General features: G+C 38.5%; 1 protein-coding gene across 1 annotated transcript in view; it reads left to right on the top strand.

Moving 5' to 3' along the window:
• ZNF81 (zinc finger protein 81) overlaps nucleotides 1–27,620 on the top strand; it is a 163,560-nt gene that overhangs the window by 14,039 nt on the left and 121,901 nt on the right. Inside the window, exon 2 of the mRNA XM_053579668.1 lies at nucleotides 2,275–2,495. Coding sequence (XP_053435643.1) covers nucleotides 2,442–2,495 — 54 coding nt within the window. The 5' untranslated portion in view covers nucleotides 2,275–2,441. The remainder of the gene's footprint in view (nucleotides 1–2,274; nucleotides 2,496–27,620) is intronic.

Consider the following 27,620-nt stretch of genomic DNA (forward strand, 5'->3'; position numbering starts at 1 on the left):
TATATGAGAGCTCCAATTTATTCACATCTTAAAAACAATTATTATTGTTTTTTTCCCCTTTTAGCCATCTTATTGGATGTGAAGTGATCTCCTAATGAATGAAAGAATTTGGTTTTGATTTGCATTTTCCTAATGAATAATGTCAGACATTTTATGGTATTATCAGAGGATGTAGCCTGTTGATTGCCAGCATTCAAACATTTATCAGATTTAATTTGTGGCTAAGTTATTTGAAGGAATTTTGTAAAATTTCTGTGAGTATAAGACTAGAAAGCATATTATCTGTTTCTTTGATATAACATAGTCTTTCTTTTCTTTTTTTTTTTTTTTTTGAGACAGTCTCAATATGTCACCTTTGGTAGAGTGCCATGATGTCACAGCTCACAGCAACCTCAAACTCTTGGGCTAAAGCGATTCTCTTGCTTCAGCCTCCCAAGTAGCTGAGACTACAGGCACCCGCCACAATGCCCAGCTATTTTTTGGTTGCAGTTGTCATTGTTTAGCTGGCCCTGAGATGAATTTGAACCTGCCAGCCTCAGTGTATGTGGCTGGCGCCGTAACCACTGTGCTACAGGCACCAAATCACATCTTATCTTTTTAAAATTTAACTTATTCATGCCTTTTATTTATTTATTTAGTCTCTTTTTTTTTGCAGTTTTTGGCTGGGGCTGGGTTTGAACCCACCACCTCCGTTATGTGGGGCTGGCACCCTACTCCTTTGAGCCACAGGTGCCGCCCCTATTTGTTTGTTTGTTTGTTTATTTATTTATTTATTTATTTTGAGACAGAGTCTCACTTTATTGCCCTCAGAAGAGTGCTGTAGCGTCACAGCTCACAGCAACCTCAAACTCTTGGACTTAAGCAATTCTCTTGCCTCAGCCTCCCAGGTAGCTGGGACTACACATGCCTTTTATTCTACTTATTATTTATTTTACTTTCTCTTTTCCTCTTCATCTCTTTCTTCTGTTGTCTTAATTAAGTTCCTCTTCATTTTAAGCAGACATTTTCCTTTTCCCAACAGGAATGACTAAATCTATAGTGCTTCTATTAATTGATTACAATAAAATTGCACCTCTACTTGGGCACAGAGGTCCACTCATTTAAAAACTTTAGTTCCAGACTGTTAATAATATTTTCCTTAAGGCATATCTCTTCTGTTTCAAGAAACTTTACTTGATTTTTTTTATTCTGAATTTATGACTATGTTTTCAATATGTGTTAACGATAATCATATTTATTTTGAGCCTACCATGTAAAAGGCACCATATGATATAAAATTGACAACATGAACTTTGGAGCTAGGTAGACGAGGTTTGACTTGAGGGCTCTAAACCTTTGTTATCTATATGCATAAAATGAACTAATATTAGTGAATATTATTATTAATATTACTAAAACTAATAATAATAATTATTATAATCCTGTCACACCTATGTGACAGGATTATTGTACAAATTATGTGCTCTAGGGACTGAGCTAGCGGAGTAGCCTTCTTGTGCAAATAAATGAGGTAACTGCTTCTGCATGTTACATGGTTCCTTATAAAAACATTACTTGCTGGGCAGTGTCTGTGGCTCAAAGGAGTAGGGCACTGGCCCCATATGTTGGAGGTGGCGGGTTCAAACCCAGCCCCGGCCAAAAACTGCGAAGAAACCATTACTTGCTCACTCAGTGCCTATAGCTTAGCAGTTCTGGGGCCAGCCACATACACTGGGGCTGGTGGGTTTGAATCTGGCTTGGGCCTGCCAAACAATGACAACTACAACAAAAAAATTAGCCAGACGTTTTGGTGGGCACCTGTAGTCCCAGCTACTTGGGAGGCTGAGGTAAGAGAATCGCTTAAGCAGAAGAGTTTGAGGTTGCTGTGAGCTGTGACGCCACTAAACTCTGCCGAGGGTGGCATAATGAGACTCTGTCCCAATTAAAAAAAAAAAAGTACTTGCTAAGGCGTTAAATGTTTACCTTGTAATAGTCTAGTGCTAAGTGCCTTACAAATAACATCTAATTTGTTTTCATATCCCCTTGAGATAGTTTTGATTTATTTTGAAAAATAAAACTGAAGAAGTTTCTTCGTATTCTCATAGCTAAAAGTTGACAGAGCTAGAATTTAAACCTTAGTAAGTTTAGTCCAAATCTCATTGTCTTGTTCATATTCCATTTTAATTCATAACTAGAATACTTGTTTCCTGGATTTATCTACCCTGTGATGCCCTGGGGCAATGGTTGTGTGGTAGGTGGTGAGTGACTCTGACCATGTGGAAATTGTCTTTCTAGGGTCTTGGAGTCTCTGCAGAGTCCCTGAGCCAGACCCCAGAGTGAGGCTGCAGTATCTTCCTTCTGATCCCAGCAGCTCTAGTTGAGTCCATGGACTCCACCGAACTCTTAGATCCAAGAGCGGAGTTGTCAGCAAGAGTGCCCTAGGGCTGAGGTCCAGCGGGAACATGCCAGCTAATGTGGACTCTTCCCAGCCTGGGGGACATGGCAACACCTCTGAGGTGAGGAGGGGGAAGAAGTGCCCACGGGCAGGAATTCATCTGGAACTTCAGAGCCTGAAGGAAAGTTACTATTTAACTGTTCTCATTTGAGTTACTTTTTTTAGGCAGGATAATTTTTTCCTCACATTTTCATTGGTTATTTACTTCCCTTTTGTGAATTTTCTTCTCTTGTCCATTGCTGATTTATTTTTATTTTTTTTTCTTTTTTAGATTTCTATAGATTACAGAAATTTATTTCTCATAGTTTTTAAGGCTGGGAAGTCCAAAATCAAGGCACTGGCAGGTTTGGTGTCTTCTGTCTTCTCCTGTAGTCACATGTAGCAGGAAGGCTAAGGCTTCTCTTTGAGTTCTTTTTTATAAGAGTACTAATTCCACTCATGACATTTTCATCCTTGCAATCTAACTACCTTCTAAATTTCTCACTTCTTCATATCATTGACTTGTGTGTTAAAATTTCAATACATAAATGGGGGAAGAATATGAGCATTCAGCGTGTGGCAAAGAACTGAGGCTTCCTGTCAACAGCCATCTCAAAATTGCTATCCAGGCAAATGAGCTATGTTGGAAATGGATTATGTTGTTCCTCTCAAATGTTCAGGTATCTCTGGCTCCAGCCAACAACAGTACTGCAACCATTTGAGAGGCCACAAACCAGAACCACCCATGTGAGTGATTTCTGAATTCCTAACCCAAAGCTACTGTGTAAAATGGTAAATATTTATTATTAGTTTTAAATCACTAGGCCTTAATTTGTTGTATAAGAAGACAGAACTGATACAAACACATTCCATGGTACTCTCAGAGGGGATGATGTTTCTCAGTAGCATCCTTATGTCACTGAGTTGATCGTCACAGCCACTCTTAGAAAAACAGGAAACACAGTCTACCGTATTTTTAAAGAAGATAAACCAAAAGCTCAAAGATGAAAGATGATTTGCTTAAAGTTGTGCAACTAAAGAGGGGCAAAGTTGAGTCATCCAGGCCTAACAACTCCATAGGCCATGCTCTTTCTATACAACACCTCTGTTTCTTGTTGCTGATTTATTTATTGTAATGAATTTTCTTTTTGAGACAGAGTATTGCTCTGTCACCCTGGGTAAGAGTGCAGTGATGTCATCATAGCTCACTGTAACCTCAAACTCCTGAGTTCAAGAGATCCTCCCCACTCAGCCTCCAGAGTAGTTAGGACTAGTCCTGCACTACCATGCCCCACTAATGTTTTTCTATTTGTGGTAGAGACAGGGGTCTTGTTCTTGCTTAGGCTAGTGTCAAACTCCTGAACTCAAAGAATCCTCCTGCCTTGGCCTCCTAGAGTGCTGGGATTACTCATGGCGTGAGCAATTGTGATGAGCCATCTTAACAAATTTTTATGTATTTTTTATTTTGTTTTATTTTATTTGAGACAGAGTCTCATTCTTTCACCCTGGGTAGAGTGCTGTGACATCATAGGTAACAGCAACCTCAAACTCTTGGGCTTCAGCAATCCTGTTACCCTAGCCTCCCAGTAGCTGGGATTGCAGGCATATGCCACTACACCTGGCTAGTTTTTCTGTTTTTAGTAGAGACCAGGTCTCACTCTTGCTCAGGCTGGTCTCAAACTCCTGAACTTAACCAATCCACCCTCCTCAGCCTCCCCCAGAGTGCTAAGATTATAGGTATGAGCCACTGCACCCAGCCTTAATGGATTTTTAGAGGTTTTTAGAAAATACCTGTAGTGAGGTAATAAACCTTTGTCATGCTTGTATCTTTCTGTGAACTTTTTTGCCACTTTGTAATTTGAAATTAGTTTTCAGTTTTGTTTACAAGTGGTGAAAGTTATCAAATAGTTCTTTAAGTCTTGTTAAAAAAATGACTCTTCCCTGCTTTATTTTCTTCCAGATTCTAGCTCCCCAGTGGCAAACACTCTTAATCTTTATAATATGTACTTTTTTATGTTTTGGGCATTATCTATTGACGTTCCATTATGAAAGAAAGAAATGGAGCTTTTCTATATATCTCCACTGACATACACATTTCCCATAACTTCATCCTCCTAAGATAGGTGTATCATTGTTTTGGTGAAATTCACTGCCAGTGTTTATTACTATGATAATTTATAGTTGAATCACATAGTATCTATGCTAGGATTATTATTTCTGCACAACTTTTTCTTTTCCTTGGAATCAACAATGTTCTGGTTTAGCCATTTGTTCACTTTACTATATATGTCTCAATAATTCATCTCCAAATTCTTCCCATTGTTTAAATCTCCTTTCCATATATTCAAGCACATTAGGTAATAATCATAATGATAATAATTATAAGCACTCATACAAAATTTACTAGTGCCCAGGACTGTTACATGTACACTATCTGTACTGTCTTCACAACAACCTTATAAAGTAGGTGCCATTATTATCCCCATTTTATAGAGGGGAAAACTGGGGTACAGAGAAAAACTATCTGGCTCAAATTCATACACCTAATAATAATTGAGGCTGCTTTTAACTCTGGGCATTGCTGTCTTCTCTTTGAAGAAATCTTTCCTGGAGCTTGACTTGCTGAAGTCTGGATTGACTCTCCACTTGACATATAGCTATTACCTTTTACCTTTTACCATCTCCTTGGAAATCTCTTTCACCTCTGCCTTATATCAGATCTCCTGTTTCCTGGAGCCTATATCTTCTACTTTCTTGGCTTACCCCTTCATTTCGTGGGGCATATCCTCCTAGATATCCTTGAAAATGGATACATGACAGGTAAACTTTATGAAACTTTGGGTGTTTGAAAATGTCTTGCAAAAAATATATTTAATATATAGAACTATATAGGCATATTTGTAGAAATGTAAAAATTTAGTGACCACGACACTAAATTTGAATTTTTAGCTTAACTAGAGTTAAGAATTCTAGGTTGGGCTTGGTGCCATAGCACAGTGGTTACGGCGCTGGCCAGGTTGGAACCTGGCCTGGGCCAGCTAAACAACAATGACAAGTGCAACAAAAGACATCTGGGGATGTTGTGGTAGGTGCTTGTAGTTCTAGCTACTTGGGAGGCTGAGGCAAGAGAGTGGCTTAAGCCCAAGAGTTTGAGATTGCTGTGATCTGTGACACCATGGCACTCTACCAAGAGTGACAAAGTGAGACTCTGTCTCAAAAAAAAAAAAGAATTCTAGGTTGGAAATGATTTTTATGCCAAAATTTAAAAGCCTGTTTCCAAAGGTCTTTTCAGGCCTTTCGACTCACGGATACATTTTCTCTGCTTTTCAAAAACTCATTGTATTTGGTTGTTGATCCTCTTGATCCTCCTTTTTTGTCATTCTTTGCTTTACCAATCTTCATTTATATTTCTTTTACTCCCCTTTCTAAAAGATTTTTTTAAAGAACTTTATCTTCTAAATATTTTGTGTCTCTCATTAATGCTGTTATATTTTTTACTTCAAATACCTGTTTTTTATATGCAGAATATTCCCTTTTAATAGCACGTAATTTTTCTTTTCTTTTTTTTTTGTAGAGACAGAGTCTCACTTTATGGCCCTCGGTAGAGTGCCGTGGCCTCACACAGCTCACAGCAACCTCCAGCTCCTGGGCTTAAGCGATTCTCTTGCCTCAGCCTCCCGAGTAGCTGGGACTACAGGCGCCCGCCACAACGCCCAGCTATTTTTTTGGTTGCAGTTTGGCCGGGGCCGGGTTTGAACCCGCCACCCTCAGTATATGGGGCCGGTGCCTTACCGACTGAGCCACAGGCGCCACCCACACGTAATTTTTCTTCTATGGATGCAGCATCTTATCACTCTAAGGATATTAGTAATCTCTAATTTAATTTTTTGAGTAACAATATACATACATGACTCAAAAAATTTAAAAAATATAAAAAGCTATATAGTTTGAGTGCAGCTGTACAATCCAAATTCCAATCTGACAATCCAAAATTCAAAATGCTTCAAAATCTGATTTTTTTTTTTTTTTTTTGAGACAGAGTCTTATTTTGTCACCCTCGGTAGAGTGCTGTGGCGTCAGCTCACAGCAACCTCAAACTCTTGGGCTTAAGTGATTCTTTTGCTTCAGCCTCCCAAGTAGCTGGGATTACAGGCACCCACCAAAACACCTGGCTATCAAAATCTGAAACTTTTTTGAGTGCTGATATGATGTTCAAAGGAAATACTCACTGGAGCATTTTGCATTTTGTGTTTTCAGATTAGTGATGTTCAACCAGTAAGTACAATGCAAATATTCCAAAATCTGAGAAAATCTGAAACATGAAACACTTCTGGTCCCAAATATTTTGGATGATGGATATTCAACCTATATAGTGTAACTTCTCTTTTCTTTCTCCAGTCTGCTCATCTTGGTTTAATATACATGATCAGGTCAGTCAGTTTTCTTTGTATGATTAAGGTTTCTTTATGCAAATACAAGCAGGAGTTCAAGACCAGCCTGAGCCAGAGTCAGACCCCATTTCTACTAAAATAGAAAAACTTTCCCAGCATGGTGGTGGGTGCCTGTAGTACCAGCTACTCTGGAGGCTGAGACAAGAGGATGGCTTGAGCCTAGGAGTTTGAAGTTGCTGTGAGCTCTGACACCGCAACACTCTACCTAGGGCAACAGAGTGAGACTCTTGTCTCACGAAAAAATAAATAAATAAAAATAAAATATGGTGAAATATAGTAAATGAATTATAAACAATACTGCTACAAACATCTTATTTATGTCTCTACATGCACATGTGTACACCTTAAGTATATGTGTGGAATGAAGTTAATGGGTCATATGTCTATCCTTTTAAAAATGGTTTTATTGTGAAATATAACACACAGAACAGTATACAAAACAGACATATACAGCTGAGTGATTTATCCTTATATAGGTGTAGAAAGAGTCCATAGTCAGCATTCCATAATCCCCCTACTACCCTGACTTTTATTATAATCACTTCCATTAAGATGAAAATTATAATCCACAGAGTGGGGAAGATATAAAAACAGAGGAGAACTTATACCCAAAATATCTAAAACAATAAGGAAAAGCAGACTGCCCAGTAGTCAGAGGCCTATGGAACAGGTATGTAATCACTGGAGATATCCAAATGGCTAATAAACACCTGAGACAGTGCTTAGTCTCATTAGTTATCAGGGAAATGCATATTTACACCAGAGTGCAGTATCACTACACCCACCCCAGAATAGCTAAAATTTAGAAGATTGACAATAGCAAGTACAATGGTAAGTATTAGCAAAGATGAGGAGTACCATGTTCTCTTATGTGCTGCTGATGGAGATGTAAATTGGTATAATCTTTTTGCAAAACACTTTAGTTTCATTCTTCCAAGCATATATAGACCATATAAGGAAACAATGTTTTTCCTAGGGAAACACCTACCAGAAATTCTTTTTTTTTTTTTTTGTAAGAGACAGAGTCTCACTTTGTCGCCCTTGGTAGAGTGCCGTAGCATCACAGCTCACAGCAACCTCCAGCTCTTGGGCTTAGGCGATTCTCTTGCCTCAGCCTCCCAAGTAGCTGGGATTACAGGTACCTGCCAAAATGCCTGGCTATTTTTTTGTTGCAGTTTGGCTGGGGCTTGCCACCCTCGGTATATGGGGCCAGCACCCTACTCACTGAGCCACAGGCGCTGCCCCAGAAATTCTTCATTGATGTACTAGGGCACATCTATAAATGCTCATTTTAGTATTACTTAGAAAGAAACTGGAAATAATGAAAATATTAGAATTATTATCCATCAAAAGTAAAACAGATAAATAAATTGAAGACAATATTGGGTGAAAGAAATCAGGCACAAAATAATTTTTTGTGTTTACTTCAATTTATATAAAGTTTTTTTTTTTTTTTTTTTTGAGACAGTTCTACTTTATTACCCCAGGCTAGAGTTCCTTGTCATCAGCCTAGCTCACAGCAACCTCAAACTCCTGGGTTCCTCCTGCCTCAGCCTCCCAAGTAGCTGGGGCTACAGGTACGCACTGTAGCCAATGCCTGGCTAGTTTTTGTATTTTTAATAGAGATGGGGTCTCACTCTTGCTCAGGCTGGTTTCTAACTTTTGAGCTCAAGGGATCCTCTTGCCTAGGCTTCCCAGAGGGCTAGGATTACAGGTGTGAGCCACTGCACCTGGCCAATTTATACAAAATGTTAAGAAAGAGAAAACAAAACCATATTGTGTAGGGCTACATATGGAGGTGATGATACTTCAAAGCAAAACAAGGAAGTGTTCAACATCAGAGGCAGGGTAGTGGTTTCCTTGAGTAGAGGGGAAGGAGGAAAAGAGCCATAAAGAAGCCTTCTAGGAAAGGAGCTAGAATGTTCTGTTTCCAGACCAGGGTGGGATGTATAGATTTTTGCCTTGAATAATTAGGTAAGCTGAATATTTGTTCCCTGTATTTTTATGCATGATATTATATTTCATAATAAAAATATTTTGAAAAGGAAAAAAGTACCTTCTAATTTTAACCCAAATAGCCCATGTATTCTTGCCAAAGGCATCCCGCTCATGCCCATATATTCAGTTTTTTGTTTGGTTTTTTTTTGAGACAGAGCCTCAAGCTATTGCCTTGGGTAGAATGCTGTGACGTCACAGCTGACAGCAACCTCCAACTCCTGGGCTTAAGCGATTCTCTTGCCTCAGCCTCCCAAGTAGCTAGGACTACAGGCGCCCGCCACAATGTCCAGCTATTTTTTTTGGTTGTAGTTGTCATTGTTTGGCAGGCCTGAGCCAGATTCGAACCTGCCAGCTCTGGTGTATGTGGCTGGCGCCTTAGCTGCTTGAGCTACAGGCACCGAGCCATGCCCAACTGTTTTTAGAGATGAGGGTCTCAATCTTGCTCAGGCTGATCTTGAACTCCTGAGCTTAAGCAATCCACCTGCCTCAGCCTCCCAGAATGCTAGGAGTATAGGCATGAACTACCACGCCTGGGAGAAATGTTTTAAATTTTCATTTTCCTATTTTTCTATTGGGTTGTTGCTATTTATGCATTAAGGGCATTAGCTCTTTGTCTTTTATATGTGACCCAAATATTGTTCCTGATGTCTCGTTTGTCTTCTAAATGAAAATTTTGGTGTTTTCTTCACACATTTCACTTAAGTGAATTTATCAGCCTTTTGTGTCCTCCAAGTTTTGTGTCATAACTAGATAGGCCTTCCTCATCTCTCAACTGTATTTGGAAAAAAAAAAACCCAAACTCTTATATTTTAATTTGAGTAACTTCATATTTTTATTTCTTACTTTTACTTCTGTGACTAGCTGGATTCTTTTTGTTGTTGTAAAGCCTAAGCTAGGGATCCATCTTCATTTTCTTCAAGATGCCTACACATCTGTTTCTACACCATTTATTGAGTAACTACATTATCCTCACCAACATGCATTGTGTTGGCACATACAGGTATACATTGGAGATGTTGTGGGTTCAGTTCCAGGTGACCATAATAAGGCAAATATGGAAATTGAGTCACATGAATTTTTTGGTTTCCCAGTTCAATATAAAAGTTATGTTTATACTATAGTCTGTCAAGTGTGCAATTGTATGATGTCTACAACATACATACTTTAGTTAAAAATACTTTATTACTAAGAAATGCTAATGATCATCTGAGCCTTCAGTGAGTCATAATCTTCTTGTTGGTGGAAGGTCTTGCCTTGATGTTGATGGCTGCTGACTGATCAGGGTGGTGGTTGCTGGAGGTTGGGGTGGCTTTGGCAATTTCTTAAAATAAAACAGTGAAGTTTGCCACATTGATTGATTCTTCCTTTCACAAAAGACTAATAGGTAGCATTTTACCCACAGTAGAACTTTGTTCAAAATTGGAATCAGTCTTCTCAAACCCTGCAGCTGCTTTATGAAGCAGGTTTATGTAATGTTCTAAATCCTTTATTGTCATTTCAACAATATTCATAGCATCTTCACCAGGAGTAGTTTCCATGTAAAGAAACCACTTTCTTTGCTCATCCATAAGAAAGAATTCCTCATTCATTCAAGTTTTATCATGGATTGCAGCATTTCAGGTTCTACTCATAATTCTAGTTATCTTGTTATTTCTACCACATCCCCAGTTACTTCCTTCACTGAAGTCTTGAACTCCTCAAAGTCATCCACAAGGGCTGAAATTTCTTCTAAACTCCTGTTAATAATGATATTTTGACCTCCTCCCACATATCAAAAGTGTTGTTAATGGCATCTAGGATGGTGAATCCTTTCTGGGAGGTTTTCAATTTACTTTGCCCAGACCTATCTGAGGAATCACCATCTATGGCAACTATAGCCTTATGAAATGTATTTCTTATTACTTAAAGAAAGTAATTCAAGAAAACTTGAAAGTAGCAATTACTCCTTGATCCAGGGGCTGCAGAATGGGTGTTGTGTTAGCAGGCATGAAAACAACATTAATCTGCTTATAACATCATCAAACTCTTAGGTGACCACGTGCATTGTCAACCAGCAGTAATATTTTGAAAGGAACCTTTTCCCAAGCAGTAAATTTTAATGGTGGGCTTAAAATCTTCAGTAAATCTCGCTGTGAACAGATGTGCTGTCATCCAGGGTTTGTTATTCTATTTGTAGAGCAGGCACAGTAGATTTAGCCCTTAATTCTTAAGAGCCCTGGGATTTTCAGAATGGCAAGTGAGCACTGGCTTCAATTTAAAGTCACCAGCTGTATTAGTCCCTAACAAGAGAGTCAGCCTGTCCTTTGAAGCTTTGAAGTCAGGCATTCACTTTTCTTCTCTAGCTATCAAAGTCCTAGGATGGCATCTTCTTCCAATACACGGCTGTTTTTTTTCCTGTATAGACATATATAGCTCTGGGCATATTAGATATATTTCTGGACCTTACTCTGTTCCATTGAGCTGTTTAATAGTCATAAATCTTTATGATTTCTAATTCCTCTATAATTTATTCTAATAGATGGTAGGTCTATCTCTGATTATCCTTGTCCAAGAATTTACTGTATTCTTGATTGTTTTCTGTATACAATTTATAATTAGTTTATTAAATTTAAAAATAATTCTCATTTCTGTCAATAAACTTGAAATAAATTTATATTCAAGATAGGGCCATTTATTTCTTTATGATCATTCAGATTTCCTATTAAAGAATTGGGTTTGTCTGCATTTTTCAAATAATCTTTTTATTTCCCATTGGTGTGTTAACATTTTTCTTCAATATGTTTTTGACATCAGCTTTTGTTTCCATTGCCTAAAAGAAACAATGTGAATACATATGAATATGTGTCATAAATTGGAACTAAAATTACAATTATGCCCAGACAAAAGGTAGTTGAGAAAACTATGTGAAAGGAAAAGTAAAGAATCCTATGATTCAGGAGAAGAACATAGATTTTTGATAGACCTTGCTAGAGAAACATTCATGTTATTGTATGACATAAGGCTATGTTGGAGTAAGAAAGAAGACTAAAAATTGAATAGTAATTTTAAAATGAGCATTAAGGGGGTAAATGCCAAAAATTTAATATGGCAAGGAGATTGAAGAAAACCAAAAGAAATATATAAATAGCAGAAATCCATCTTAGTGTCAAAATAATTACATATTATAAATGGGTTAAAATTATTAAAAGGAAAATATTCTCAGCAAATGGGAAAAAAATAACAACCCCAAATTCCCTAAGATCCAGCGTTATTTTATGAGATACACTTAAAAGACCCAGAAAATATGAAAATAGAAGAACAGAAAATGATAAACTGGGCAAAGCAGAACCACTATAAACCTAGAGGGAACGTAAGGTGAAAAACATTACAAGAGATGAAGGTAAATGGTTCAGACTGTTAAATACCAAGAATTATAAAAATTATCAGTACATGTATAACTAATGATATATCCTTAAACTGTGCGAAATTAGCAGAAACAGTTAATTCAACATTAGCTATTTTAACCTACCCTTTTCGGAAGCTAGATATCAAGCAAAAAACAAATCTGAAGTTTTGCTAAATAATTGAATCGACATTTTGTGACCACAGAGCATTAAGTTAAAATAAAAAGTAAAAAATTAGTGAAAAATAAATCATCTCACAGACATTAAAATATTTTATGTAAATTTATTTTATTTTATTTATTTTTTTGAGACAGAGTCTTACTTTATCCCCCTTGGTAGAGTGCTGCAACGTCACAGTCACAGTAACCTCCAACTCCTGGGCCTAGGCGATTCTCCTGCCTCAGCCTCCTGAGCAGCTGGGACTACAGGCGCCCACCACCATGCCCGGCCACCTCTTTGTTGCAGTTTGGCTGGGGCTGGGCCTGAACCCACCACCCTTGGTATATGGGGCCGGTGCCCTACCCACTGAGTCATAGGCGCCGTCCTATTTTATTTTTTGAGACAGAGTGTCACTGTGTCACCCTTGGTAGAGTGCTGTGGATGGAAGACAATTATTAGGTCATTAATTGTCCTCATATCAAAATTGAGTACATACGATTCTTCTTCTCCATTCTTGTGATGCTTTACTAAGAATAATATGTTCCACTTCCATCCAGGTTAATACAAAAGATGTAAAGTCTCCTTTTTTTAATGGCTGAATAGTATTCCATGGTATACATATACCACAGCTTGTTTATCTATTCCCGGGTTGATGGGCATTTAGGCTGTTTCCACGTTTTGGCGATTGTAAATTGAGCTGCAATAAACAGTCTAGTGCAGTAGTTCTCAACCTTCATAATGCTGCAGCCCTTTAATACAGTTCCTGTGGGTCACAACCCACAGGTTGAGAACCTCTGGTCTAGTGCAAGTGTCCTTATCGTAAAAGACACTTTTTTTCCTTCTGGGTAGATGCCCAGTAATGAGATTGCAGGATCAGATGGTAGGTCTAGCTTGAGTTCTTTGAGAGTTCTCCATATTTCCTTCCAAAAACGTTGTACTAGTTTGTAGTCCCATTAGCAGTGTAAAAGTGTTCCTTTCTCTCCACATCCATGCCATCATCTGCATTTTTGAGATTTGGTGATGTGGGCCCTTCTCACTGGGGTTAGATGATATCTCAGGGTGGTTTTGATGTTCTTTTTTTTTTTGAGACATAGTCTCACTTTGTTGCTGTTGGTAGAGTGCTGTGGCATCACAGCTCACAGCAACCTCCAGCTCTTAGGCTTAGGTGATTCTCTTGCCTCAGCCTCCCGAGTAGCTGGGATTATAGGTGCCTGCCACAATACCCAGCTATTTTTTTTGTTGTTGTTGCGGTTTGGCCGGGGCTGGGTTTGAACCTGCCACCATTGGTATATGGGGCCGGCGCCCTACTCACTGAACCACAGGCACCACCCGATGATTTTCATTTCTCTAATAATTAGGGATGATGAGCATTTTTTCATATGTTTGCTAGCCATTCATCTGTCTCTTTTTTTTTTTTATTGTTGGGGATTCATTGAGGGTACAGTAAGCCAGGTTACACTGATTGTAATTGTTAGGTAAAGTCCCTCTTGCAATCATGTCTTGCCCCCATAAAGTGTGACACACACCAAGGTCCCACCCACCTCCTTCCTTCCCTCTTTCTGTTTCCCCCCCATAACCATAATTGTCATTAATTGTCCTCATATCAAAATTGAGTACATAGGATTCATGCTTCTCCATTCTTGTGATGCTTTACTAAGAATAATGTCTTCCACGTCCATCCAGGTTAATACGAAGGATGTAAAGTCTCCATTTTTTTAATGGCTGAATAGTATTCCATGGTATACATATACCACAGCTTGTTAATCCATTCCTGGGTTGGTGGGCATTTAGGCTGTTTCCACATTTTGGCGATTGTAAATTGAGCTGCAATAAACAGTCTAGTACAAGTGTCCTTATGATAAAAGGATTTCTTTCCTTCTGGGTAGATGCCCAGTAATGGGATTGCAGGATCAAATGGGAGGTCTAGCTTGAGTGCTTTGAGGTTTCTCCATACTTCCTTCCAGAAAGGTTGTACTAGTTTGCAGTCCCACCAGCAGTGGAAAAGTGTTCCCTTCTCTCCACATCCACGCCAGCATCTGCAGTTTTGAGATTTTGTGATGTGGGCCATTCTCACCGGGGTTAGATGATATCTCAGGGTTGTTTTGATTTGCATTTCTCTAATACATAGAGATGATGAACATTTTTTCATGTGTTTGTGAGCCATTCGTCTGTCGTCTTCAGAGAAAGTTCTATTCATGTCTCTTGCCCATTGATATATGGGATTATTGGCTTTTTCATGTGGATTAATTTGAGTTCTCTATAGATCCTAATTATCAAGCTTTTGTCTAATTCAAAATATGCAAATATCCTTTTTCATTGTATAGGTTGTCTGTTTGCTTTGGTTATTGTCTCCTTAGCTGTACAGAAGCTTTTCAGTTTAATGAAGTCCCATTTATTTATTTTTGTTGTTGTTGCAGTTGTCACGGCAGTCTTCTCCATAAAGTCTTTCCCCAGGCCAATATCTTCCACTGTTTTTCCTATGCTTTGTTTGAGGATTTTTATTGTTTCATGCCTTGAATTTAGGTTTATCTATCTTGAATCAATTTTAGTGAGTGGAGAAATGTGTGGGTCCAGTTTCAGTCTTTTACATGTGGATATCCAGTTCTCCCAGTAATATTTATTGAATAGGGAGTCTTTCCGCCAGTGTATGTTCATGTTTGGTTTATCAAAGATTAGGTGGCTGTAAGATGTTCGTTTCGTCTCCTGGTTTTCTATTTGATTTTAAATGTCCATGTCTCCATTTTTGTGTGAGTACCATGCTGTTTTGACCACTATGGCCTTGTAGTACAGCCTAAAGTCTGGTATGCTGATCCCCCCGGCTTTGTTTTTATTACTAAGAACTGCCTTAGCTATACAGGGTTTTTTCTGATTCCACGCCTGGCTATTTTTGGTTGCAGTTGTCATTGTTTAGCAGGTCCTTGCCAGGCTCGAACCCACCAGCCTTGGTGTATGTGGACGGTGCCCTACTCACTGAGCTACGGGCACTGAGCCTGTAAATATATTTTATTTTATTTTATTTTTTTGTACATTGATGCATTTATGGGGTTCAGGGTACTGCTTCGATATACAATATGAAATGTTTACATTGAAGTAAGTAACACATCCATCACAATTATACTCATTTCTTAATAGTTTTGAAATGTACCATTGCATCAGGCACATTAGGTGAGGTACCCACAGATACCCTCCCTCCTCCCATATTCCCCCTCACCTCCCTTCTCTCTCCTCTTCTACTTTCCTCTTCTACCTCCCTCTCTTCTACTTTCTGGACTATAGTTATGTTTTCCCATTCATATGAATGCGTAGGATTTTCATAGTAGTATTGAGTACATTGGATACTTTTTTTTCCATTCTTGAGATACTTTACTAAGAAGAATATGTTCCAGCTCCATCCAGGTAAGCATAGAAGATGTGAAGTCTCCATGTGCTTTATGGCTGCGTGGTATTCCATGGTGTGCATATACCACAATTTGTTAATGTATTCATGGGTTGATGGGCACTTGGGCACTTGAGCTGTTTCCATGTCTTGGCTGTTACGAATTGGGCTGCTATAAACATTCTGGTGCAAATGTCTTTGTTGTGAAATAATTTTTGATTATCTGGGTATATACTTATTAGAGGAATTGTAGGATTGAACGGTAGGTCTACTTTTAGTTCCTTGAGTGTTCTACAAACTTCTTTCCAAAAAGGTCGTATTAGCTTGCGTTCCCACCAGCAGTGTAGAAGCGTTCCCTTCTCTCTGCATCCACGCCAACATCTGTAGTTTTGGGATTTTGTGATGTGCGCTAATCTTACTGGAGTTAGATGATATCTCAAAGTGGTTTTGATTTGCATTTCTCTGATGATTAAGGATGATGAGCATTTTTTCATGTGTTTGTAGGCCATGCACCTGTCTTCATCAGAGAAGTTTCTATTCAAGTCTCTTGCCCGAATAGAAATGGGATTATTTATTCTTTTCTTATTGATTAGTTTGAGTTTTCTATAGATTCTAGTTATCAGACCTTTGTCAGAAACATAACCTGCAAAAATCTTCTCCCATTCTGGAGTAACAGCTTCCTTGCAACTGGGCACCGTGAGTCTGGGGAGATAGGACTCCAGGCATCTCTGGCTGGTGGGATCTGCTTATCATCACCCTTGTGAGGATACAGGGAGTCAGCGAGAGACTTCTGGACCCCAAGAGGAGGACTAAAACAGTGGAAAAATGGCAAGTGGTCGCGTGTGTACAATCCGTCTAAACCTGCCCGCAACTGTAAGTTCAGTAGCAACGAGACTGCAAACCAGAAAGACCTTACCTGTGAACTGTTTTGGTGTCTTTGGACTTGGCACTCAGTTGAACTGCCTTGGGGAGAGCCTGAGCGGGAATTTGGGGAACTTTGGCCATTGTATAGGGCCACAGTCTGAGCCGCTGAGCCAGACGGAGCTAATAGTGTTTGGCTGTGGGCCACAGGGAGCCATCGTGAGCGATCTGCCCCGGCAAGCTCTGCCCTAAGGGTCGCAGAGCTAGAATCGGGTGGGAGCTGGTAACCCAGCGACCAAGTAGCCTAAGGGTGGGGTCTGAGCTGCCTTGCAGCCCTAACCCTCAGGGGCAGAGTGAGAATGGTTTTGGCACACGGGGTAAGTGGATAGCCACTTCAGCAGTGATTCCAGCGACAAGCATTTTCCTGGGAAAGCTTCTACTCAGCAAGTTTACAAGTTCAAAGTGCCTTTTAAGTGGACTGAAGAGAGATTTAGGGTGTCTACCTGCTGGGGTTTGAGAAATCAGCAGCCTCCAGTCGTATCAGAACTGTGATTAACATCTCATACCCCAGAAGACCACGTGTTGCCCAGACAATATTCAATAACATATACATACTGCTTTGTTTTGGGTTGTGTTTTTTTTTTTTCTTTGGTTTGGTTGTTTTTTTTTTTTGTTTATTTTGATGTTGTTGGTGTTGTTTTCTTTTTTAATTTCAACGTTTTCCATACAGATCCCTTTTCTTTCTCAATTTTTCTAGTTTAATTATAATTTCCCATTGCTGCATTTTTCAATAACTAGAACTTCATTTTTGCTAGTGTTTCTACCGCTATTATTTGGTTTTTCACCCAATTTTGTCCCGTAAAGTTTTCTGTTTGCTTGTTTTGGTTTGATTTATAGCATTTTTGTCTTTCCTCTCTACTTGGTGGAGGTGGGGTACTGTGTCTGATCAGGTTAGCAAAGAGCTGCTGACCTCAAGGGAACCACCCAACTGGGCACCCACAGAAGGTGGGGTTTTTTTAAGGTTGTGTCAAAGTACCCTACTGTACACCTATATTGCTCTGTCTCCCTCTTTCTGTGCCTCTCTTCTTTTTGTCAATATTCCTTTTACCCACCCCCTCTCCTTTCTCTATTTTTCTTTTTTGTTCTTATCACTCGGGCCTCCTTTCTTTCATCCCTTTATTGCTCTTCAACCTTCTCACCCTTCTGGTCCTGTAACCCTTAGTCCACAGGCACGAGAACTTAAAGAGCAAGAGGAAGTGAAAGGAAAATTAGGGCAAGGAAACAGATAAAAGAAATCACTCATGAGGAAGAATCAGCAGAAAACTCCAGGCAACATGAAGAACCAGTCCAGAACAACCCCGCCAAGGGACCATGAGGTAGCTACTGCAGATGATTCCACCTATAAAGAAATGTAAGGAATGACAGAAAGGGAATTTAGAATACACATGTTGAAAACAATGAAAGAAATGATGGAAACAATGAAGGAAACTGCTAATAAAGTGGAAAATAACCAAAAGGAAATCCAAAAACAGAATCAAATAAGAGATGAACGATATGAAGAATATAAAAAGGATATAGCAGAGCTGAAGGAACTGAAACAGTCAATTAGGGAACTTAAAGATGCAATGGAAAGTATCAGCAACAGGTTAGACCATGCAGAAGAAAGAATTTCAGAGGGAGAAGACAAAATTCTTGAGATAACTCAGATAGTAAAAGAGGCAGAAAAGAAGAGAGAGAAAGCAGAACGTTCACTGCCAGAATTATGGGACTTTATGAAGCGTTCCAACATACGAGTTATAGGAATTCCAGAAGGGGAAGAAGAATGCCCCAGAGGAATGGAAGCCATACTAGAGAATATTATAAAAGAAAATTTCCCAAATATCACCAAAGATTCTGACACACTGCTTTCAGAGGGCTATTGGACCCCAGGTTGCCTCAACTCTAACCGAGCTTCTCCAAGACACATTGTGATGAACCTGTCCAAAGTCAAGACAAAAGAAAAGATTCTGCAAGCGGCCAGGAGTAAGGGCCAGTTGACCTACAGGGGCAAATCGATCAGAGTGACTGCAGACTTCTCTAATGAAACTTTCCAAGCAAGAAGACAATGGTCATCTACCTTTAATCTACTTAAACAGAACAACTTCCAGCCCAGAATTCTGTACCCTGCTAAGCTAAGCTTAAAAATTGATGGAGAAATCAAATCATTTACGGATATACAAACATTGAGGAAATTTTCCAGAAGAAGACCACCTCTACAGAAAATACTTCAACCTGTTCTGCACACTGACCACCACAATGGGTCAGCAGCAAAGTAAGAACTCAGAAATTAAAGGACAGAACCTAACCTCCACACTGATGCAAAAGATAAAACTAAGCAATGGACTCTCACCAAATAAGACGAATAGAATACTACCACACTTATGAATTATCTCAATAAATGTTAATGGCTTGAATTCCCCACTGAAGAGACAGAGATTGCCTGACGGGTTTAAAAAACAGAAGCTATCCATTTGCTGTCTGCAAGAAACACACCTGGCTTCAAAAGACAAATTAAAGCTCCGAGTCAAGGGTTGGAAGACAATTTTTCAGGCAAATGGAATTCAGAAGAAAAGAGGAGTTGCAATCTTATTTTCAGATATATGTGGATTTAAAGCAACTAAAGTCAAAAAAGACAAAGATGGTCACTTTATATTGGTCAAGGGAAAAATACAACAAGAAGACATTTCAATTCTAAATATTTATGCACCCAATTTAAATGCTCCTAGATTCTTGAAGCAGACCTTACTCAGTCTGAGCAATATGATATCTGATAATACCATAATAACAGGGGACCTTAACACTCCTCTTACAGAGCTGGACAGATCCTCTAAACAGAAATTAAACAACGATATAAGAGATTTAAATGAGACCCTAGAACAACTGTGCCTGATAGATGCATATAGAACACTCCATCCCAAAGATAAAGAATATACATTCTTCTAATCACCCCATGGAACATTCTCCAAAATTGATCATATCCTGGGACACAAAACAAATATCAACAGAATCAAAAGAATTGAAATTTTACCTTGTATCTTCTCAGACCATAAGGCACTAAAGGTGGAACTCAACTCTAACAAAAATGCTCGACCCCACCCAAAGGCATGGAAATTAAACAATCTTCTGTTGAATAACAGATGGGTGCAGGGAGAAATAAAACAGGAAATCATTAACTTCCTTGAGCATAACAACAATGAAGACACAAGCTACCAAAACCTGTGGGATACTGCAAAAGCAGTTTTGAGAGGAAAATTCATCGCTTTAGATGCCTACATTCGAAAAACAGAAAGAGAGCACATCAACATTGTCACAAGAGATCCTATGGAATTGGAAAAAGAAGAACAATCTAATCCTAAACTCAGTAGAAAAGAAATATCCAAAATCAAATCAGAGATCAATGAAATTGAAAACAAAAGAATCATTCAGAAAATTAATGAAACAAGGAGTTGGTTTTTTAAAAAAATAAATAAAATAGATAAACCATTGGCCAGACTAACGAGGAATAGAAAAGTAAAATCTCTAGTAACCTCAATCAGAAATGATAAAGGGGAAATAACAACTGATCCCACAGAGATACAAGAGATCATCTCTGAATACTACCAGAAACTCTATGCCCAGAAATTTGACAATGTGAAAGAAATGGATCAATATTTGGAATCACACCCTCTCCCTAGACTCAGCCAGGAAGAAATAGAGCTCCTGAACAGACCAATTTCAAGCACTGAGATCAAAGAAACAATAAAAAATCTTCCAACCAAAAAATGCCCTGGTCCAGATGGCTTCACTCCAGAATTCTATCAAACCTTCAAGGAAGAGCTTATTCCTGTACTGCAGAAATTATTCCAAAAAATTGAGGAAGAAGGAATCTTCCCCAACACATTCTATGAAGCAAACATCACCCTGATACCAAAACCAGGAAAAGACCCAAACAAAAAGGAGAATTTCAGACCAATCTCACTCATGAATATAGATGCAAAAATTCTCAACAAAATCCTAGCCAATAGATTACAGCTTATCATCAAAAAAGTCATTCATCATGATCAAGTAGGCTTCATCCCAGGGAATGCAAGGCTGGTTTAACATACGCAAGTCCATAATCGTTATCCACCGTATTAACAGAGGCAAAAATAAAGATCACATGATCCTCTCAATAGATGCAGAAAAAGCATTTGATAAAATCCAGCATCCTTTTCTAATTAGAACACTGAAGACTATAGGCATAGGTGGCACATTTCTAAAATTGATTGAAGCTATCTATGACAAACCCACAGCCAATATTTTACTGAATGGAGTAAAACTGAAAGCTTTTCCTCTTAGAACTGGAACCAGACAAGGTTGTCCTCTGTCACCTTTACTATTCAACGTAGTGCTCGAAGTTCTAGCCAATACAATTAGGCAAGACAAGGAAATAAAGGGAATCCAAATAGGAGCAGAGGAGGTCAAACGCTCCCTCTTTGCTGACGACATGGTCTTATACTTAGAGAACCCCAAAGACTCAACCACAAGACTCCTAGACGTCATCAAAAAATACAGTAATGTTTCAGGATATAAAATCAATGTCCACAAGTCAGTATCCTTTGTGTACACCAGTAACAGTCAAGATGAGAAGCTAATTAAGGACACAACTCCCTTCACCGTAGTTTCAAAGAAAATGAAATACCTAGGAATATACCTAACGAAGGAGGTGAAGGACCTCTATAAAGAAAACTATGAAATCCTCAGAAAGGAAATAGCAGAGGATATTAACAAATGGAAGAACATACCATGCTCCTGGATGGGAAGAATCAACATTGTTAAAATGTCTATACTTCCCAAAGCAATCTACCTATTCAATGCCATTCCTATCAAAATACCAACATCGTACTTTCAAGATTTGGAAAAAGTGTTTCTGCGTTTTGTATGGAACCGGAAAAAACCCCGTATTGCTAAGGCAGTTCTTAGTAATAAAAATAAAGCTGGGGGCATCAGCATATCCGATTTTAGTCTGTACTACAAAGCCATAGTGGTCAAGACAGCATGGTACTGGCACAAAAACAGAGACATAGACACTTGGAGTCGAATTGAAAACCAAGAAATGAAAGTAACATCTTAAAACTACCTAATCTTTGATAAACCAAACAAGAACATACCTTGGGGGAAATACTCCCTCTTCAATTAATAGTGTTGGGAGAACTGGATATCTACATGTAAAAGACTGAAACTGGACCCACACCTTTCCCCACTCACAAAAATTGATTCAAGATGGATAAAGGACTTAAATTTAAGGCATGAAACAATAAAATTCCTCAAAGAAAGCATAGGAAAAACACTGGAAGTTATTGGCCTGGGGAAAGACTTCATGAAGAAGACTGCCAGGGCAATTGCAACAACAACAAAAATAAACAAATGGGACTTCATTAAACTGAAAAGCTTCTGTACAGCTAAGGAGACAAGAACCAAAGCAAAGAGAGAACCTACACAATGGGAAGGGATATTTGCATATTTTCAATCAGACAAAAGCTTGATAACTAGGATCTATAGAGAACTCAAATTAATCCACATGAAAAAAATCCAACAATCTCATATATCAATGGGCAAGAGACATGAATAGAACTTTCTCTAAAGACAACAGATGAATGGCTAACAAACACATGAAAAAATGTTCATCATCTCTATATATTAGAGAAATGCAAATCAAAACAACCTTGAGATATCATCTAACCCCAGTGAGAATGGCCCACATCACAAAATCTCAAAACTGCAGATGCTGGTGTGGATGTGGAGAGAAGGGAACACTTTTACACTGCTGGTGGGACTGCAAACTAGTACAACCTTTCTGGAAGGAAGTATGGAGAAACCTCAAAGCACTCAACCTAGACCTCCCATTTGATCGTGCAGTCCTATTACTGGGCATCTACCCAGAAGGAAAAATATCCTTTTATCATAAGGACACTTGTACTAGACTGTTTATTGCAGCTCAATTTACAATCGCCAAAATGTGGAAACAGCCTAAATGCCCACCAACCCAGGAATGGATTAACAAGCTGTGGTATATGTATACCATGGAATACTATTCAGCCATTAAAAAAATGGAGACCTTACATCCTTCGTATTAACCTGGATGGAAGTGGAAGACATTATTCTTAGTAAAGCATCACAAGAATGGAGAAGCATGAATCCTATGTACTCAATTTTGATATGAGGACAATTAATGACAATTAAAGTCATGGTGGGGGAAGCAGAAAGAGAGACGGATGGGGGGTAGGGCCTTCGTTTGTGCCACACTTTATGGGGGCAAGACATGATTGCAAGAGGGACTTTACCTAACAATTGCAATAAGTGTAACCTGGCTTATTGTACCCTCAATGAATCTCCAACAATAAATAGAAAGGAAAAATTCTTCTCCCATTCTGAAGGTTGTCTATTTGCTTTACTTATTGTGCTCTTGGCTGTGCAAAAGCTTTTTAGTTTGATCAGATCCCAGTAATGGATTTTTGGTGTTGTTTCAATTGCCTGGGCGTGGGGAGTCCTCCTCATGAAATATTCTCCCAGGCCAATTTCTTTAAGTGTTTTCCCTGCACTTTCTTCTAGTATTTTCATAGTTTCATGTCTTAAGTTTCAATCTTTTATACAGTGAGAATCAATTTTTGTTAATGGTGAAAGGTGGGGGTCCAGTTTCAGTCTTCTACAGGTTGTCAGCCAGTTCACTCAGCACCATTTGGTAAATAGGGAGTCTTTCCCCTACTGAATATTTTTGGTAATTTTATCAAAGATCAAATGACGATAAGCAGCTGGGTTCATCTCTTGGTTATCTATTCTGTTTCATAAATCTACCGCTCTGTTTTTGTGCCAGTACCATGCTGTTTTGATCACTGTGGATTTGTAGTATAGCCTGAAGTCTGGTAATGTAATACCTCCTGATTTGTTCTTATTTCTGAGTAATGCATTTGCTATTCGAGGTTTTCTGATTCCATATAAAATGAAGTGCTGTTTTTTCAAGTTCTTTAAAGTATGACAGTGGTGCTTTAATAGGGATTGCATTAAATCTGTAGATTACTTTGGGTAGTTTGGACACTTTAATAACGTTGATTCTTCCCATCCATGAGCATGGTATGTTTTTTCCATTTATTAACATCTTCAATATTTCTTTTCTCAGAGTTTCATAGTTCTCTTTATAGAGATCTTTCATATCCTTTGTTAGGTAAATTCCCAGATATTTCATCTTCTTTGGCACTATTGTAAAAGGAATATAGTCCTTGATTGTTTTTTCAGCTTGACTATTGTTGGCGTATATAAAAGCTACTGACTTGTAGGTATTGATTTTGTATCCTGAGATGCTGCTGTATTCCTTGATCACTTCTAAGAGTTTTGAAGTTGAGTCCCTGGGTTTTCCAGGTATGGGATCATGTCATCAGTGAAGAGTGAGAGTTTGATCTCCTCTGACCCTATTTGGATACCCTTGATCGCCTTCTCTTGCCTGATTGCGATAGCTAAGACTTCCATTACTGTGTTAAATAGCAGTGGAGACAGTGGACATCCCCTTTCCTCGTTCCTGATCTGAGTGGAAATGTTTTCAAGTTTACACCATTCAATATGATATTGGCTGTGGGTTTGCTGTAAAGGGCCTCTATCAGTTTAAGAAATATCCCTTCTACGCCTATTTTCTTAAGAATTCTGATCATGAAAGGATGCTGAATACAATCAAAGGCTTTTTCTGCGTCAATTGAGAGAATCATATGGTCTTTGTTTTTTTTTTTTTATTGATGTGATGCATTATATTTATAGATTTGCGTATGTTGAACCAAACCTGTAACCCTGAAATAAAACCAACTTGATCATGGTGTATAATTTTTTTGATGTGTTGTTGAATCCTGTTTGCTAAGATCTTATTGAATATTTTTGCATTGATATTCATTAATGATAGTGGTCTATAATTTTCTTTCTTTGTTGGATCCTTTCCTGGTTTGGGTATCAGGGTGATATTTGCTTCATAGAATGTGTTGGGAAGTATCGTATCTTTTTCTATGCTTTAGAAAATGTTGTATAATATAGGTACTAGTGTTTCTTTTGAAAGGTTTGATAGAATTCTGATGTGAAGCCATCTGGTTCTGAACTTTTCCTTTTAGCGAGATTTCGTATTGGTGATACTATTTCAGTGGTTTGTAAAGGTCTATTCAAGATTTCTAATTCTTTCTGGTTGAGTCTAGGAAGGTAGTGTGCTTCCAGGTATTGGTCCATTTCCTTCAGATTTTCATATTTCTGGGAATAGAGGTTTTTGTAGTAATTATTGAGGATTTTTTGAATTTCTAAAGTGTCTGTTGTTATTTCTCCTTTATCATTTTCTGATAGATGATATTAGAAATTTTACTTTTCTATTTCTGTTTAGGGTGGCGAAAGGTTTATCAATTTTGTTATTTTTTTTATAAAACCAACTTTTTGTTTCTTTGATCTTCTGAATGATCCTTTTGTTTTCGATTTCATTTAATTCTGCCCTAATTTTGGTCATTTCTTTTCTTCTGCTGGATTTGGGGTTGGAATGTTCTTCCTTTTCCAGTTGCTTGAGATGATCCATTAAGTTGTTGGCTTCCTCTCTTTTTTCTTGATGAAGGCTTCTAGTGCTATAAATTTCCCTCTTAGGACTGCGTTTGCAGTATCCCACAGGTTTTGATAATTTGTGTCTTTGTTATCATTTAGTTCCAAAAATTTGGTGATTTCCTTTTTAATCTCGTCTTTGACCCAGCTGTCATTCAGCCTAAGATTATTTAGCTTCCATGACTTTGTTTGAGTATGGAGATTCCCATTGCTGTTGAGTTCAACTTTTATTCCATGGTGGTCCGAAAAAATACAAGGAATAATTTCTGTACTTTTAAATTTGCTAAGGTTAGACTTGTGTCCAAGGATAGGATCTATTTTGGAGGATGACCCGTGGGTTGATGAGAAGAATGTATATTCAGTTTTATTAGGGTGAAATGTTCTGTAGTGGTCTGTAAAGTCCATTTGTTCTAGGGTCAGGTTTAAGTCTAATATTTCTTTGTTTAGTTTCCGTTTGGAGGATCTATCCAAAACTGTCAAAGGGGTGTTAAAATCTCCAACTATTATAGTGCAGGAAGATATCAAGTTGTTCATATCCATTAGGGTCTGCTTTATGAATTGAGGAGCATTCTGGTAGGGTGCATAAATGTTAATTATCAAAATCTCTTCATGTTGGGTGTTTCCCTTGACAAACATGTAGTGACCTTCCTTATCTTTCTTTCTTTTTCTTTTTTTTTTTTTTTTGTATAGACAGAGTTTCACTTTATGGCCCTTGGTCACACAGCTCACAGCAACCTCCAACTCCTGGGCCTAGGCGATTCTCCTGCCTCAGCCTCCCGAGTAGCTGGGACTACAGGCGCCCGCCACAACGCCCGGCTATTTTTTTTTTGTTGCAGTTTGGCTGGGGCCGGGTTTGAACCTGCCACCCTTGGTATATGGGGCCGGCGCCCTGCTCACTGAGCCTCAGGCACCGCCCTTCCTTATCTTTCTTTATCTTTGTTGGTTTAAAGTCAATTGTATCTGCTACTAAAATTGCAACTCTTGCTTTTTTCTGGTTTCCATTTGCCTGTAGTATACAAGTCCATCCCTTCACCTTGAGTCTATTTTTATCCTTTAACCTAATGTGAGATTCTTGTATACAGCAGATTTCCCTTCTGAGTTTATGTATCCAGTCAGCCAGCTTGTGCCTCTTTAGAGGACAATTTAAACTATTCACATTAATTGAGAGAATTTGATAAGCCTGGTTGTGTTTTGGGTCCATGATTTTCAGATGTCCAGCGGACAATTTTAATCCTTTCATCACTATGGAAGTTGGGTTTTGTTCAAAAAATTTCTAGGTGCCTTTACTTTGGAGATAGAGCATTGTGCTGGTTGTTGTGGAGAATGGGTCTGAGAATATCCAGGAGAGCTGGTTTAGTTATGGCAAATTTCTTCAACATGTCTATGTCATTAAAGTATTTGATTTCTCCATTGCAAATGAGACTCAGTTTAGCTGGATAGAGGATGCTGGGCTGGAAGTTGTTTTGTTTTAAGAGATTAAAGGTTGATGACCATATTCTTCTGGCTTGAAATGTTTCAGCTGAGAGATCTACAGTTATTCTGATATTTCTCCCTTTGTAGGTGATGCTTTTCTTACATCTGGCTGCTTGCAGAATTTTCTCCTTCATGTTAACTTTGGCAAAGTTTCTCACAATGTGTCTAGGAGATGCTTTATTTGGTTTGAGTCTTGCTGGGGTTCTGAAACTGTCTGCTATCTGAAGTTCTGTATCTCTTGCAATGTTTGGGAAATTCTCCTCCAAAATCTCTTGGAGTAGAGCATCTGTACCTTTATGACCATCCTCTTCTCCTTCGGGAATTTCTATAAGATGAATGTTTGATCTTTTGGAGTGATCCCACAACTCTCTCAGGGAATGATCAATTTTTGATCTCCATTTGTCTGTCTCTTTGAGTGTTTGGGAATGTTCAAAAGCTTTGTCCTCGGTTTCAGAGATCCTTTCTTCTGCCTGGTTAACTCTGTTACTGAAGGATTCTACTGTATTGTGGAGCTCCTCAACTAACTTTTTTGTTTCCTTGTGCTCTGCTGTCTCTTTTCTCATTATGTCCATGTCTTTGGTGACTTGAGCTTTGAATTCATTAATTTCTTGAGATGACTTTAGAACTATTCTTTGGAATTTGTTTTCCATATTTTCTTCCATTCTATTTATCGTATTGCAATCCATATTCTGTTCAGTTTCTGACATTGCTGCCATTTGTCCATGCATGACATCTTCAGTTGTATCTCCTTTGTCATTTCTGTGGAGGGGGGGTTTGATCTACTCTGGTTATTCATGTTGCCAGAGTTCTTCTGTTGGGTCCGCACCATGATTATTTTACACTGTTTGGTTATTAGAACTGGTAGGGTGAGACTTAATTGGGGCTCCCAGGTAGTA

This window comes from Nycticebus coucang, chromosome X, assembly GCF_027406575.1.
Source record: "Nycticebus coucang isolate mNycCou1 chromosome X, mNycCou1.pri, whole genome shotgun sequence".
Lineage (NCBI taxonomy): Eukaryota > Metazoa > Chordata > Mammalia > Primates > Lorisidae > Nycticebus > Nycticebus coucang.